Source organism: Myxocyprinus asiaticus, chromosome 21, assembly GCF_019703515.2.
Source record: "Myxocyprinus asiaticus isolate MX2 ecotype Aquarium Trade chromosome 21, UBuf_Myxa_2, whole genome shotgun sequence".
NCBI classification, from domain to species: domain Eukaryota; kingdom Metazoa; phylum Chordata; class Actinopteri; order Cypriniformes; family Catostomidae; genus Myxocyprinus; species Myxocyprinus asiaticus.
This window is the reverse complement of record NC_059364.1, coordinates 37,603,869-37,621,972: the sequence shown is the minus strand read 5'-3', so window position 1 is coordinate 37,621,972 and position 18,104 is coordinate 37,603,869. Positions and strand designations below refer to the sequence as shown.

Here is an 18,104-nt window from a genome sequence, read left to right as displayed (position 1 = left end):
ATTTGGACATGCACTTTTGTAATACCATGTTACTGCAGATATACTATAGTAATGCTGTGGTATTCTTTTAAGTACCTTAGAGTACCATGAAAATAACTATGGCATATGAATATGAGACTACTAGTGACAAGGCTTATATTTGCATTCTTTTCTAATTTATTTCTAACTCTCATGACAAATTATATTATCATTTTAGCAATTGTTTTTCTTTTTTTTTTTTTATGCATTTGGCAGACACTTTTATCCAAAGCGACTTACAGTGCCCTTATTACAGGGACAATCCCCCTGGAGCAACCTGGAGTTAAGTGCCTTGCTCAAGGACACAATGGTGGTGGCTGTGGGAATTGAACCAACAACATTTTGCTTACCAGTTCAGTGCTTCAGTCCACTACACCACCACCACTCCAATTTAAAGGGATAGTTCACCCAGAAATGATAATTATCTCATCATGTACTTAACCTTGTGCTATTTAAAACTTGTATGACTTTATTTCTAAAATTAGGTGTTTTTGTCCAGACAATGTAGTGTAATTCAATGGGGTCCAAATCTTTCAAGCTCCAAAAAGGACATAAAGGCAGTATAAAAATAATCCATACGACTCGAGAGGTTTAATCCATGTCTTCTGAAGCAATACGATCACTTTGTGTGAGACATCTATCAAAATGTAAGTCCTTATTCTCGATAAATCTTAACATTTGGCCTAGTTGGAATACAGTGCAGGTTTCAAGACGTTGATGCTTTGACGTGTTTGCCAGTACTCAATACCGAAATCATTGGACATCAATGAGACGTCGCCTTTTTGTTTTCTTGTGTTTATCATGAACCTTTTGGTGACTGCGGTGCATTTTTTTTTTAAATACCCCCCTTAAAATATCCCAGTTGGGTGTGAAATCAGAGAACTTTGCAACACTGTGTCTGGTTCGTGTACAGCACTCTGCGCATATATCAAGCACGTGGAAGTGTGTGAAGGAGATTCTCTCATGAATGGGCCAAGAAGACTGTGGATGTCAAGATTTAAAGTGAATTTGGACAATGGAAGAAATCAAATCTGACCTTTTGTACAAAGGTCAGTGTTACAAATGTGCTTACGTTTGATTGAGGGTGCAGAAATAGTGCAGAATCTTCAAAAGCAGTTCTTCATTTTATAGGCATAATTTTTTACTGTTTTGGTCTAAATTGTTAAAAATACCAACACAAAGTGCTGCTCTCATTTTCAAACCAGTCATGTCTTTATGTCATGATGTGTTCTTTTGGTTTTTGCACACCTCTGTATTAAATCATGTTTAATCATCAAGTAACAGTCTAAATCAATGTGTGGTTTTGAAGAGCGGATGTGGTGTTGTCTGTGTAACTGTGCAATAATCCTGTTCATCCATCACCGCGTGGACCGCTGTGTAACCCCGTCTCTCCGCTCACTCTGCGCACATAGTTGGCCCAGCCTTGCAGCTTAATGTCTTTAAACAAACATGTCACCACATGCACTAAACAATTTGAAGCCGCTGCGAGGCAGGAGACTGGAATCCTCTGAGCAATAATTAGCACTTTGTGCATACACACATTTTCTCATTTCTGCGCACAGGCCCTCATTCTTGGGCACATGGTGGCTATGTTCGGAATGGCATTCTAGTATACTGCTTACTGCAAACTTTGTATTATGCAGTAATTCAGCAGAAACAGCAAGAGCATTATAGTAGTATGCTATTCTGAACATAGCATTGGTTATTGGTCGTGATGCGCTCTTTGTGTGCTGTGGGATGTTGCAACTCTCTAAGCATTTGTAACAGTCTTTGTTTTGTCTTCACCATCAACAGTTTAATCTGTCCATAATCTGAGGTGCTTACATGTCTAAGGAGAAGAAAAGGTGCTGAAAATGCATGTCACAGCATTGCTCTGCCCCACTTCTCATTTTCTAATCTCAGACCCGGGCCCCACACTTGTGAAAGAGAGTGTGATTTTGTGTGATGGCAAGTATGTGTCTATCTGTATGTCAGGCCCTGGGCTATTACAATGAATCATTAACATGAAGCTTCAGTGCTGTATAGTTAATCATGTCTGTTACATGCCTGCTTGTCTGCTAACGGCAGTGAAATTCCATGCAGGGAATAAAACAAACGGAGTACAATGAGCAGGATTGATCTTAATGCTGTATTCTTAGCTGAAGCCTTTCAGAACGTTTCTCCAATTGATTAAGTTTTGTCAGATCTCATTTAGAAGGTTAGCTGTGAAAATTAAAGCTCTGACTGGTAGGGCTGAACGATATCTAAAATGAATATATTTTCAACCTTTTGACATTATCGTGTATCTAGATATGTATGTATTTGCTTTGAAATTAGTCTTTTAATTTGCGACATTTGCTAAGTTTCAAATTTTTTTAACTATAATTATGCTTTTCACACTTTTAGCACTAAATTTACACAAGGAAGAATGATTATTTAATTATTTTCATTAATATTCAGTTTGTGACCTTTTAATGAGAGCAGAGCACCAGTGTCTTCCTCCCTAGAGTCCATGTATGCTAATGCAAGCTTTCATGTCTGTTACACATGTATGACTGTGTCTTTGTAATTCCATGCAGGGGTGTGTGCGTGTGTGTGTGTGTGTGTGTGTGTGTGAACATTCCAACTTATTATGTTTAATTCATGTTGCATGCATGCACCAGCGATGCCCTGTCTGGAGCCGCTGTGTGTGTTTCGGTACTCAAAATCTCAACTGGTGCATTTATGATGGCTGCAAATGTACCATGGTATTGTCACAAAAATATATCATAGAAAAGACCATGGTGTTTTAGATGCTGCCATCATGATAATACAATTGTATTCTTTAAAAAAATCTTACCATACCATTTAAGTACCACAGTATGTTTAAAAATAACAATTGGTATTACCAGTGATACAATCAATGATGCTACTAAATGTTTTTTTTTTTTTTTCTAATTCTGTATGATTTTAGAACATCATACAACAGGGCTGTCCCATGATGACTGACATGGGCCACTAATACCAGTGATTGTTATACTTTCATTTATTTATTTATTTACTTATTGATACCTATTCAATAGTGGTGATTATTAAGGGAACTATTAAGGATGCACAATTATGACAACAAACATGTATGTCGATTATTTGCCTTGACATTGTAATTGTGATTAATGTAGTTTACAACTTTACATTGGCCCTCTTAGCAGCATGAGAAACAAAACTTTTATTCAAATTTTAAATTAGTTATACATTAATTAATACATACGTCTGTGTTTGGTTACAAAATGCTTGACCATGGCAAAAAGAAAAGACTTGTCACAGTTGTGGCACCTGGAATTGTAATCACGGTTATTTTTTTATTATTATTATTATTTTTTTTTTTTATAGTTGTGCAGCCCTAGCAAGTACCACTGTCACTTTTGCTCATACTTCGGGATTTATACAAACCCTGTAGCTCATCCCGCACTGTTTGTGCTAGTTCAGATTTGAATAATACATCAAATCATGTTGCTTGTTAAAGAGAGAAAAGTGCTATTACTTTTTTTTCTAAGCAGATTTTTACCTGGGGGGCGATAAAGCTGAAGTAGGGGTCCGAGCCCCTATTGGGTGTTGGCTTGTTTGACATGGGCCAGTAAGAAACTTGCTAAAATGAGTCATAATGCTGGCAAGCAACACACATTTTCTTCAATAAAAAAAAAGTAATATTCTACTTTTGAATTCTTAATATATTCCATTAGTATGAGTTTTGAGTTTAGTATAATGATCAGTGTGAAATTTTCCATGGCAACCAGAGCTATTTGTACAGACGGACTGAGATTTAACCCCTCAGTGAAGGCACGTCACTGCTACTCATTTAGCGAAAAGGAATGTATTTTATCAGCCACATCTTTGAGGTCACTTCCTGTATGACCTCACCTCAAATGACTCGGACCCCTTACTCGGACTTTACTCTTCAGTACTTGGACCTCATCTTCAGAATCAGAATCAGCTTTATTGTCAAGTATGCTTACACATACAAGGAATTTGTCTTGGTGACAGGAGCTTTCAGTGCACAACAATACAAAACAGCAACAAGACATAGATAATAATAAAAAATAATTAAAAATTTAATAAAAAATACAAATAATTTTTTTTATAGAAAATAAAGTTTATATAGATCTGATATAGAGCTTATCATGTGCCTCCTGTAGTGAGCAGACTGCATTAACTTATTTTCTTTCCATACAAAAAAGTACTTTGGCAGTACTATGGTGCAGTGATTGTATCAGACGGCAATACCATAGTACTTTTGTATACCATAGTATTTGTATAGGATGGTCTGTTTTTGCACTTTTTGACTGACCAGCTTGGAGCCCAGCTTAATTTAACCAGGCTCAGAGACCCGCTTAACACCAGTTAAGATCAGCAGACCACCTTAGGATGGTTTCAGATGTTTGTTTCAGCAGGGTTGCATGGTAACTCTATGAAGTAACTTCATAGAATACAATTTTATCTCCTTAGTACTTATGCAAAAAAAAAAAAAAAAAAAAAAACGCATTTGATTGCATAATTTTTGTAGATTATTCACAGATTTTGAAAGTACTGAAATTTGACACTATATAAATTTAAAATGTGTTTATTTCCATCTTAGGAAAGAAAACAAAACAATATGTAACAATATAATGCTTTATTAACATTTTCCAAACATAGCCTTCCACAGTATAAAGATAGAAATTCACAAAAATATCACCAATTCAAGTAACATTAAGAGTTTGACTAATTGAAAGAACTAGCCCCCCCCATAGGTTGTGTTTTCATTGCAATGGGCATTAAATCTCTTAAACTCTCATTCTTCACAATATAAATCAGCCGGCAGACTGTGGCTATCCACTTTGTTACAGCAATCGTGAAGCTGCGTTCATGATTTGCGTCAGGGAGGCAACGTCAGCGTCAAGTGCCACATGAAAAGCGCATGCAAACAAAAATGTCTCAATCTGTGTTTTGTTGATAGTTCAGACTTTACGTGCTTCTGTGGTAATTAAAATGCACCTTACATAGGCTGAAAAATACTTGATTTCTATCACTAGTCCCGCCTGGGCTTGTTTTGTACATCAAATAGCATTAATCCTTTCTCCATCATTCTATCACTGACATGGATGCGCCAGAGTACCATGGTACAGAGTCCAAAAGGACATGGTAATACCCGGATACATTTCCATCTCCACAGTTAAATAATTTTTTTCTGTGCACTAAGCCACATAATCTCACACACACACACACACACACACACACACACACATCTAACCAGTTTTGACATGTGCCGTCTTGTGCTCTACTCATGTGTGCAGAGTATTTAAATGACCTCCAAAACCTGACAGCGTGACTTGATTATTTTTCTTGCTAAGAGGCAAGGTAAGAGACACCTCTATTGCTTCATGAGGGTCAAGTCCAACCCAGTTTAGTCCGCGACACATTTTCGTTGCCGTCTAATCCCTATCTCATACGCAGGGAGTGCACAGCTATGCTGCACTCAGATCTGTTATTCTATCAGCATGATTATCATCTGCAAATGGTGAACATTAACAAGATACATCAATCAATACGAGCACACTGTGTGATTGTGTGTGTACGGAGCACGAATAAGGTTGATTGCACCACTAAGTCTTATCTCAGCTGTAAATCTGCCATCTAACCCTGAGGACTTCCTTCACAGACCTCAAGTCAAAATGAACCACGCCGAAAACAAGTCTTATGAGCATGCTATCTGGCCATGTGCCAAGGGATTGTCCTTTGTGTAGGATCTCACTGGAGTGTGTATGAGTATTTGTTGGACTCTGCACCATGCATGGGAGGTTCGCATGTCTTTTATTATGTGTGTTAAGGAGTGAAGTGAGTTTTATTTTGAAGTAGGCCTAATGTGTGTTAAGTTGGAGGTGTGTGTGTTTAGGTGTACGTGCAGATGGGGTGGGGGAGAAAATGAAGGAATGTAACGGGCTATTGTGAAATATGACATGTGCAGAGGCTTTCCTTCCTCTTAGCCGAAAAGAAATCAATGGTAGAAATGTAGAGGAGGGGGCAGATGTCAGCTGAACCCCATTTTTGTAAGAGCTATATGGAGAAACAAACATCATGCCAACTGTGTTTGGGAGTAACTACTGTTTCAAAAGGGTATCTCGGTTGTAGTTGGTTGTAACTGTAAATTATGAGTAACTTGTAGTTTGACAAACTGCAGTTACCATGTAGCTTTCCCATCACTGCATGCCACATGTGGACACAACCTGATTTATTCTATGGGGTTACCTGAGGATACGGCACCACCTTTTAACCCTCCATCTCTTTCTTTATCTCCCTTTCTCTTTACTTTTTGTGCTTTCCTCCTCCCTGTCCCTATTTTCTTTTTTCCCCGTACATATTACCAGTATCAAACAACCTCCCAAACTGATTTCCTCTAACAGAAAGGCATTGTGTTCTGAACGTTTGCCCTCTCTATGTTTCCGTGGGTCGCTCAGATAAGACCGTTTGAAAGGAAGGCCTGCAGACAGGGAGGAAACTGTGGGCAGAGAAAGTTAATGAAGTATTGCAGTGTTTTCAGCCTTCCAGACTAAGTTGGATTTTATTGGCTTCCTCCTGCAACCTTGAGATGTTTGCTTTTTGTTTCTTGGTAAATTTTTGACCAAGATAAAAGGTTTGTTTGACCGGCATGGTTGTAAGTGGAACTGTGTTTGTATGCATACACCCCAGTGGTGTCTTTTGTGCTAAATTGTGTTCTGGTTCTCGTCTTGAAAACGTCTCAAAAGCTCTGGCTTAGATTAATAGAATGCATGGAAATGCAATTCCCCATCTCTATGCTTTGTCAAGTAAATACTTTGTCTTTCAGTTGGAAGCCAGACTTTTGACTTGCATCATAAAGTATGGTCTACTTTGTAGCTTATGCTGCTAAAGAGTCGCCTAATTACACAGAAAGAGACATAGGCTGCATCTGAATATGTAGCCAGCTGACTTGCTTCCTTGCTGCCTAATCAGTTAATGGGTTTAAGGAATAGTTTACCCAAACACACAACACAAACCAAAATTTTTTAGAAGAATATTTCAGCTCTTTAGGTCCATACAATGCAAGTGAATGGTGACCAAAACATTTCAGCTCCAAAAAGCACATAAAGGCAGCATAAAAGGAATCGAATGTTTTAATCCGTGTCTTCTGAAGCGATCTAATCAATTTTGAGTGAGAACAGACCAAAATGCAACTCCTTTTTCACTTTTTATTTTGACAGTAGTTTTCTTGGCGATCCTGATTTCAAGTTTGATTACACTTCCTAGTGCCATCTAGTGCTCTGTGCATGGGTCAAGCACTAGGAAGTGTAATCCAGCTTGAAATAATGATTGTGCCTAGAGACTGCAAGGGCAAGATGTACAGTGAAAAAGGAGCTATATTTTGGTCTTTTTCCACCCAAAACATATTGGATCTCTTCTAGGGATGTGCACGAGCAATCGATTAATCGAGTACTTGTTATGCACCAGCTAGTTGACTATTAAAAACACTACTTGAATATCGCAAATTTATTTTCCTTTGTGCATTTGTCTGCCATGGGCAATGCTGAACTCTGTACTTTCCCTCTGGAATTATCCTGTACTATCCCTCTGGATACTGAGGTGCACCGTGGATGATTGTCATTAAGGGTTCAGATGAGAGGAGACATGATGGTGTCTTTGTGTGCTTTCAAGCAAAGCCAAGTGTGGTAATACTTTTAAGTATTAAAATAAATATTTTGATTCTTATCGAATTCTACTCTATTCCATTCTTGTTGGAGTCATGCAAACCAATGGACAAGGAACTGTTTTATAGAAAGGAAATGCAAAGCGGTACAAGAAACTCTTAAGCTTTTCAGCTTCCATTTAAAAGCTTGCATTTTAATTTGCAAGTAATCGATGACTTGTTTTTTTTTTTGTTTTTTTGTGGGTTAGAGAACTCGTCTTCAAAATTACTAGAAAATGCCCATCCCTAATGTCTTCAAAAGACATGGATTAAACCACTGGAGTCTTATGGATTACTTTTATGATGCCTTTATGTGCTTTTTGGGGCTTTAAAGTTTTGGTCACCATTCACTTGCACTGTATGGACTTACTGAGATATTCTTTTTAAAATCTTTGTTTGTGTTCAGCAGAATAAAAAAATTCATACACATCTGGGATGGCATGAGAGTAAATGATGAGAGAATTTTCATTTTTGAGTGAACTATCCCTTTAACCGACAGCGTTTATGAACGATTGGAACTCATAAGTAAAATAGTCTCAGAACAGTTTGAAAAACCCCTTATTTTCATCCTACCTCCGTATATAGCCTCCAAATGCAGCATTTTCCAGTTTGTTGTGACGTACATGTAAATCGACTGAATTCGCCCCAGAGTCATCTATGTGATTTCGCCATAGTCTGGTCTTCAGCAGTCATGGTTTGAAAAGAAAAATAAAGAAACAAAGCATTATGCCAAAGAAGGAAATGTATTTATAATGGTAGTAATCATGATCCACAGAGGCAGAAATAAGAGATTTGATATGCAACAGTAATTTTACCAACTCTGACAGAATAAGTATCGATCAGTAGTTTTGCTTTCTCTTGATGCCCCCGATTAAAGACAGGCGATTGTATGGACGGCTGCAGAAGGTTGATTGTGGTTGAGGTCAAATCGGTCCCTCTCTCCATGACCATGGTTGCCAGATTGTTCAGATTGATTTTTGTGCAGCAAGTTGTAAAGTGGGTTAATTTAGCTGTTGGCATTGAATCGTGTTAATATGCTTGGCTTTGTCTAATAATGGACACTGACTGAGAGTGCACTAAGTCTTTTTGTCCGTTTGTTTGACATGTTTTGTTTGGGTATTTACCGACTCACTTCCCGTTAGGAGGCTGTGAATTAGTGTGTGTGTGTGTGCTCCATCTGTGTGTGAGTGTGTGCCAGGGCATTCCTGGCGCTCTGCAGTGACCTTAAGACTGGAGGCAGCGTTATCTCCAGCTCATTAGGGCTATGTGGGGAATTTGATGATTTTTCAAGAACTGGATGTGTGGTGTGGTAATGGACTTCTTGCATTTGTGCCCATGTGTCTTGTTTTGTTGAATTGTGTGTGGGGGTGAATGCAAGAAAGTGAGTACCTCCAGTGATTTATAAGTAGTGTAAAAATGTCCTCTGGTCTTGATTCAAACTTGGATCGGAGATGTTTTGCTGTGTGTGAGAGTCTGAGTTGTTCAAGGGTATGGTATTTTATGCCCCTTAAACTAGCTAACCACAGCTCAGAATGCAGGGTCCACTCGATCAGGGAAGCAGTCCAGTAATTAAAAACCCAACCACAGTTACGCCAGGCAACTGACTGCAGTGCTACAGCACCAAATACCAAATGCCCCCCATCAAGAAGTGTACACTAATGTACTGCAGTCCTTCTGCAGTGAGGCAAAGCACCAAGCATAAACTTAAGCATAAATATATTGCATGCTTAAATTTAAGCATTAAGCATAGTGCATAATATAAGACATCAACATTGGAGTTTTGTTGCTTTTATTCTAAGTCTGTTAGCTTTTGATACCATCTAAATGTCACTCTACAACTAAAAATTGTGAAGTAGACTTGTGAACAATTATTCAAGGTTGTTTGACACATCTTGGAAAATTTGCCACAGTTATATGTAATTATGCTGTCTCAATTGCTTCTGTCTTTCATGTAATCCCAGACTGACTCAATAGCCGTTTCCACTATCGGGCCAGTTTGAGCCAGGGCTCAATAGTCCCGCAGTGTTGCCGTAAAACCCGCCCTTCACATGCCGCCCTGGTGCCAACGTCACATAACCGCCCATTTCACAAGCAAGAGGGAAAATCAAGCTGAGGTGTCCTGTTAACTAGTTATCTAGAATATCGAGTTAATGTCATTTGTAAACATTAACTAGCAAGATAAGTTAGAGTTGACAACTCACCAACTGTAACTGCCATGGTTTCCCATGTGGTCTCTCCACTAACAGGGGGGGTGATGTCCCAACACACCATCCATAATCTCGAACCATGGAAAGCTCTTTCTTTGGGCACCATTTTATCCATTGTGCATTTTAACGGATTTGCACTGTACCTGCATTTTGTTGAATTTTTCCCGAACCTGTACCATTGTGCGCTGTATACATAACCTGGCAAGTTCTGCGAAACTCTACCTTTGACATTGATCCCGCCTCAATCCCCAGCTGGCCTTGTTTGGCCCAAGGGTAATCGGCGGGCCAAAGGCCATTTTGCCCTAGAAAAGCCCAGAGAAGGCATGATGAAGCCCTGGAGTTGACAGTGGGAATGCAACTGCCCTGGCACGCACTAGCACGCCCTCATTTGGCCCGATAGTGGAAACGCGGCTAATGATGTTGAGATCCGGGCTATGTAGGGGTCATACCATCTGTTGCAGGACTCCTTGTTCTTCTTCTTTTTGCAAATGAAATGTTTGTAAATCTTAAATTGATAGTTTCTATTGACCCACTATAGCAGAAGATACAAAATAACCACCTTAAGACAAAAGCTTTTGTGAAACATCTAATGTAATAAAGACTTTTGCACAGTACTGTACATGTTTAAAATGGACATTTCTCCTCTTCTGGCAAAACCAGCCAAAAATATTGATGACTCATCTTGCACTAATGGGTGTATCCAAATTTGTATCCAATCAAATGAATGAGAATGTCTCCTCCCCCATAACACCGGTCTCTGACTAGCAATAGTAAATAACACATCATGTAATGCTATTGGCTATTTAACTTAACTATTTAACGTGAATGAAAACGAGGCCGTGAGGGATAGACTTAGAGTTTCTTCAATGACATGCACTATATTAAGCTGTGTAAAGTTCCTAGTTCTACTAAAATTTTCCACAAGTTTTTTTGAGTTTTCCATCTAATATGTTTTTTTTTTTTTGCAAGGATGTGTTTCTTTTTCAATGTTTCATCAGCTGAACGATCCAAGAACACTTTAAACAACAGTGCAACCTATTGAAGAGTACCTCTATCCCTCATAGCCTCTTTTTCATTCCCTTCAAAAATTAAAGATGGCGCTGCTGTGAATAATGTCAATGGCTGCTGAAGGTTTAATCAAATTTGCTGAAATATTTAATAAACACACACCAGGGGGCAGGTAATGTGTGCAGATTTGTGTACGAATGGTGTCCCAAATCTCTGGAAATCTGCAGAGTTTTACACAGATTCAGTTATCAGTAACGATCCTAAAGAGTAAGTTAAGCACAGTCTGACGCATGTTTTACATGAACATAGTTTACAGCTTGTATTGGATGTTAAGCCTAAATAAAGAATATGACATGCAGTTGCCCTAAACAAAATATGTTTTATGTAAATTATATTAATTGAAATTAGGGCTGCATGATTTGGACAAAAAGTAAATTTCTTTTTATTTTTTTTCTCCCAAATAGTGCGATTTGATATTTGAACTATGAGATTGGTGATATTAGTGATTCCTTTTGATGGAAATTAGGTAATGTTTTGCCCTTGTTCTACTGCCAATTAAAGAGCTCCTCATTAAGGGTTCACACTTGAAAATAACCAAACTCAGACCTTTTTTCATTTCAGCCAAAAACTAACAAACAAATAAATAAAACAGTGAAATTCACGTACCTGTCCACTGTGTACTTGTTATTGTCCACTTTGTGATAGGGTATCTCAGCCCACTATTTATCATTACACCGAACAGCCACAACATTAAAACCACCTGCCTAATATTGTGTAGGTCCCCCTCGTGCCGCCAAAACAGTGCCAACCCACATCTCATAATAGCTTTTTGAGATAATGTTCTTCTCACCACAATTGTACAGAGTGGTTATCTGAGTTACCATAGACTTTGTCAGTTCGAACCAGTCTGGCCATTCTCTGTTGACCTCGCTCATCAACAAGGTATTTCCATCCGTAGAACTGCCGTTCACTGGATGTTTTTTTTTGTTTTGTGGCTATATAAAATAATAATTTAAGAAGTCTCAAAATAATGTTTAATTGTTTCCAGATCATTAAATATAAGCCTTTTATTGGCCTATTTACATTTGTGCCTTTTTTTAATTGCTAGCCTATGTATTCATGTGTCAGACAGATGCATTTGGAGTGTCTTACTTTGGTTGCGTAAAATTGCATCACACTTTTAAGCACCTCTAGTCATAAGTGCTGTATTTTTAAGATGATATGTCAAGTTAAACGTAGTTTGAAAATTTGAAAAATGCGTCTTGAGATCCCAGCCCGTTCAGCTGTCTTTGAGCGCTGAGCTTCCTGCTCGTCGGTTTGAGGCATTTTGCCCAGACAGCTGGAGCGCTGACTGCCCCCTACTGCATAAAGGTAGTACATAAAGATTGAATTGGTCCAATGGTAGGAACATTCCTTATTATATTCCTTAGTTATTTACATATCGGGGGCATTATAAATTTGCATAATTTTTTCAACACGTTATTTTTCATATTGAAATTAACACATCAAATCCACAGCCCTATATTAGGGCATGTCTACTATATATGATGTGTTAGACAGTTTATGAACGCTTCCTTCTTTTCTCTACCTCTCTCAGATGACAGTATCTCTGCAGCAAGCACGTCAGACGTCCAGGACCGCCTGTCATCTCTGGAGCTGCGGGTGCAGCAGCAGGAAGATGAGCTGACGGTGATGAAGGCCGCGCTGGCAGACGTGCTCAGACGTCTCGCTCTGTCCGAAGACTCCGCGGCCACTGCCAAAAAACAGCAGAGCAGCAAAGGTAACCGAGCACGGCTGTGTGTGTGTGTGTGTGTGTGTCTTTGCCTCCAGTCATCCTCACACTGTTTACATGGAGGAAGTGTAGGAGCGACGCCAGACCCGGATCTGTTAACAGTTTCAGTCCAGCCTTGACCCACAGCACACAACGTTTCCATGTGAATTGCAGCTGTGTGAATACGTGTGTGATCTCTCCGTCTGCTTGAGGGAAAGCATTTTAATGTTTGACCATTAAAACCGACTTCACTTTGTTCTCCATTTAACACACACTGTATAAAGCACACAGACTCCCTCCCACTTACACTCTCTCTCACGCACACACGTCGGCATGCTGGTGTATGCAACAAACACAATACACAACTTAAAGGTGCATTGTGTCTTGTTTTGATGTTAAAATTAGGGCTGACAACCGATTAAAAATTGTAATCAAATTAATTACATGACATGCCGATTAATTAATCAGATTAATCGCAATTAATGGCATACATACAGTAATTATTTGCTGAGCAAGGCCCCCAAAATAAAGATTATTCATTTTAATAACATAATAATTTCAAATATTTATAAATATAATATGTAGGGCCTATAATAAATAAATATAAATATAGACGATCAGGTGCGTGTCATAAAAAAAAGCAAGCAGTTCGGCTTTCTCAGACTGAATGAACTTGTTAACATTAGCTGCCTTGCTAACGATTAGGCTAGACCAGACCCCAAATTGATTGCATCCGGACAGCAAGACATCATGACGACGGTTGCGCACTCTAGTGAGCAGTGTGACAAAGTAACAGTGCTGTGTGCACCAGCTCTGATCTTTCTGTGCTGTATTCTTGAATATTATTATCTAGCACCGAACATGCTTCATTTATGCCCTGTCCCAATCTACACAAGTTGCCTCTTTTCCCTGCATGTGAGTAGACATGTTCCAGACCGCCTTTAGACAATACATTTTTTTCCTTCTAAATTTAGCTTTATTAATCGGCATGTTACAAGCCTTTAATAATAAACAAACAGATTTATGTTCTTATTTTGTGAAATTAATCAGATATCATCATCTCTGGCATGGATGACAAGGAAAGACAATAAATTACTAGTTTGTAGTCTAGTCTTTCTCACTTGAATGAAAATATAAAAATGGTCCTATTACTTTTTCAAAAAGTTTTCACCGCGGATACCCGGTGATACTGTGATAATATTTTGGCCATATCACCCAGCCCTCATATATATACAGTTTACATACAATTAGGTTGAAGTCATTAAAATAATTTTTTTAACCTTTTAATTACATTTGTTAATTTATCTAATTGTTTCACATTTAATTGACTATATTACAATTCCAGTGGGTCAGAAATGTACATACACTAAGTTAACTGTGCCTTTAAGCAGCTTGGACAATTCCAGAATATGATGTCAAGCCTTTAGACAATTAGCCAATTAAGTTCTGATAGGAGGTGTACTGAATTGGAGGTGTACCTGTGGATGAATTTTAAGGCCTACCTTCAAACTCAGTGGCTCTTTGCTTGACATCATGGCAAAATCAAAAGAAATCAGCCAAAACCTCAGAATTGTTTTTTTGTACCTCCACAAATCTGGTTCATCCTTGGGAGCAATTTCCAAATGCCTGAAGGTACCACGTTCATCTGTACAAACAATAGTACGCAAGTATAAACACCATGCCACAGCCATCATACCGCTCATGTAGGAGATGCGTTGTCTTCTAGAGATGAACGTAGTTTGGTGCGAAAAGTCATAAAAAAGCCAGACTGCAGTTTGCAAGTGCATATGTGGACAAAGATCTTTTTGGAGAAATGTCCTCTGGTCTGATGAAACAAAATTTTACTGTTTGGCCATAATGACCATTGTTATGTTTGGAGGAAAAAGGTTGAGGCTTGCAAGCCAAAGAACACCATCCCAACCGTGAAGCATAGGGGTGGCAGCATCATGTTGTGAGGGTACTCTGCTGCAGGAGGGACTGGTGCACTTCACAAAATAGATGGCATCACGAGGAAGGAAAATTATGTGGATACATTGAAGCAACATCTCAAGACATCAGCCGGCAAGTTAAAGATTGGTCGCAAATGGGTCTTCCAAATGGACAATGACCCCAAGCATATCTTCAAAGTTGTTGCAAAATGGCTTAACCCTCGGGGGTCGACGGACGCACTGGCGCGTCCTGCTGGATTTTTTTCCTCATAACAGCGGAAACAACTTAAAATACTCCATCATTTTTGGGCATACAGATAAGTGTAAGACATCATTAGAGACTATAAAGGGTATACTTTTATTTTTGTACACTCACAATAACAACAAAACCTTGTGCTTTTGTAAAATAAAGAAAATAAACAGGTTGCGCTTTCAGCCGTCTTTGTCTCCGCGAGCATCTTTCTAAAACACGTCACAAAAATGAACTGAAACTCCACAAATATGTATCACACAAACATGAAACATATGTCTAAAGAAAGCTTAAAATGTCTACTTTTAAATAAAACAATTCAAATTTAAAACAAATATTCTCGTGCAATGTAATCTGTATGAAACAAAGTGATGTACAGTTTCTCCTGGCTCAGCTAATTATCGTTAATGTGATCACACCCACCAGCAGATCGCGCTATTCATACGGTAATGTGCTGAGGCGATCAATGCAAATGGTAAACGCCCCCAACAATGCCTTAAAAAACATCAGGTTCATCATCAGATAATTCACTTTCCTGCGCGTTTGGAAGATGACACGCTACACAGGTGAGGAATAGTTCACATTTTCCTCAGAAGAAGAGCGGGAATCCGACAAGGAATGTTTGCATTTTGAAGAGCGACTTGATCCAGCCGAGGATACAATTTTGGATGAGTAAGACTTTTTGTTTTACTTAATATTAGTTCACATGCTATTTTCTATAAACATGTACATATTTTACTAGTTGGACTATTTCCAGACTTGCCAGCCAGGATTCGTAGTACTGAAATTTGAAATACAGTTGTGCTCAAAAGTTTGCATACCCTGGCAGAAATTGTGAAATTTTGGCATTGATTTTGAAAATATGACTGATCATGCAAAGAAACTGTCTTTTATGTAAGGATAGTGATCATATGAAGCCATTTATTATCACATAGTTGTTTGGCTTCTTTTTAAATCACAATGATAACAGAAATCACCCATGGTCTCCTTAAGATGATTCGCTTATGTCTTCCTCATTTGTAAGTCGCTTTGGATAAATGCGTCTGCCAAATGAACAAATGTAAATGTAAATGGCCCTGATCAAAAGTTTACATACCCATGAATGTTTGGCCTTGTTACAGACACACAAGGTGACACACACAGGTTTAAATGGCAATTAAAGGTTAATTTCCCACACCTGTGGCTTTTTAAATTGCAATTAGCGTCTGTGTATAAATAGTCAATGAGTTTGTTAGTTCTCACGTGGATGCACTGAGCAGGCTAGATACTGAGCCATGGGGAGCAGAAAAGAACTGTCAGAAGACCTGCGTAACAAGGTAATGGAACTTTATAAAGATGGAAAAGGATATAAAAAGATATCCAAAGCCTTGAAAATGCCAGTCAGTAGTGTTCAATCACTTATTAAAAAGTGGAAAATTCTGGGATCTCTTGATACCAAGCCAAGGTCAGGTAGACCAAGAAAGATTTCAGCCACAACTGCCAGAAGAATTGTTCGGGATACAAAGAAAAACCCACAGGTAACCTCAGGAGAAATACAGGCTGCTCTGGAAAAAGACGGTGTGTTTGTTTCAAGGAGCACAATATGATGATACTTGAACAAAAATGAGCTGCATGGTCGAGTTGCCAGAAAGAAGCCTTTACTGCGCCAATGCCACAAAAAAGCCTGGTTACAATATGCCCAACAACACTTTGACACTCCTCACAGCTTCTGGCACACTGTAATTTGGAGTGACGAGACCAAAATAGAGCTTTATGGTCACAACCATAAGCACTATGTTTGGGGAGGGGTCAACAAGGCCTATAGTGAAAAGAATACCATCACCACTGTGAAGCATGGTGGTGGCTCACTGATGTTTTGGGGGTGTGTGAGCTCTAAAGGCACAGGGAATCTTGTGAAAATTGATGGCTAGATGAATGCAGCATGTTATCAGAAAATACTGGCAGATAATTTGCATTTTTCTGCACGAAAGCTGTGCATGGGACACTCTTGGACTTTCCAGCACGACAATGACCCTAAGCACAAGGCCAAGTTGACCCTTCAGTGGTTACAGCAGAAAAAGGCGAAGGTTCTGGAGTGTCCATCACAGTCTACTGACCTTAATATCATCGAGCACTCTGGGGAGATCTCAAACGTGCAGTTCATGCAAGATGACCAAAGACTTTGCATGACCTGGAGGCATTTTGCCAAGACAAATGGGCAGCTATACCACCTGCAAGAATTTGGGGCCTCATAGACAACTATAACAAAAGACTGCATGCTGTCATTGATGCTAAAGTGGGCAATACACAGTAATAAGAACTAAGGGTATGCAGACTTTTGAACAGGGGTCATTTCATTTTTTTCTTTGTTGCCATGTTTTGTTTTATGATTGTGCCATTCTGTTATAAACTACAGTTGAATATGAATCCCATAAGAAATAAAAGAAATGTGTTTTGCCTGCTCACTCATGTTTTCTTTAAAAATGGTACATATATTACCAATTCTCCAAGGGTATGCAAACTTTTGAGCAGCTAATTTGAGATAATTATGATATGTAATATGATATAAAAATAGACAAGACTGCAGTAATGATGCTGAAAATTCAGCTTTACATCACAGGAATAAATTGCATTTTACAATATATTCAAAGAGAATTTTATTTTTTTTAAATATTTCACAATATCACTGTTTTTGCTGTATTTTGGATCAAATAAATGCAGCCTTGGTGAGCAGAAGAGACTTCTTTTAAAAACATCTTACAGATCTAAAAACTTTTAAACGGAAGTATAGGTCTAAAGTTTTTAAGTAAAGTCTTTATGTAAAGAAAATGTATAGTCAGATTACTTCTTTTAACTTAAACTTGATTTTGTGAATAAGCTACAAACAATACATTCAATCATTAAGTCTCCTTACATTAATTTTCTCTGAGGGGAGGGGTCTTTGTCTCCTCAGGTGTGAATCACATCAATATTCATGATCATCGATGCCTCCTCACATATGGCCTTTCTAACACTAAAAGTGTCTTACAAAAGTTAAATTACTATATTGTTTTGTATGAATGAGTGATCAGGATGGTTTTCACATCATTTTTGTAGCAAAAAATCTAGGCTACAAGATCCAGTTCTCAAAAGTCTTGTGAACAAATGTTTAGTATGTGATATATGGCCTTATTTCAGTGACTTACAATTTTTGTTTTTTCAAAAACCACGCATAAACGTTATTTTCTCAAAAATACAAACATGTACGTAC

General features: G+C 38.4%; 1 protein-coding gene across 5 annotated transcripts in view; it reads left to right on the top strand.

The window, feature by feature from the left end:
• The window catches only part of LOC127412167 (echinoderm microtubule-associated protein-like 4), a 140,848-nt gene that overhangs the window by 56,464 nt on the left and 66,280 nt on the right, over window positions 1–18,104 (top strand). For all 5 annotated transcript variants that reach the window (XM_051648317.1, XM_051648318.1, XM_051648316.1 and 2 more), the window contains exon 2: window positions 12,524–12,706. In XM_051648317.1, the coding sequence (XP_051504277.1) occupies window positions 12,524–12,706 (183 nt within the window). The remainder of the gene's footprint in view (window positions 1–12,523; window positions 12,707–18,104) is intronic.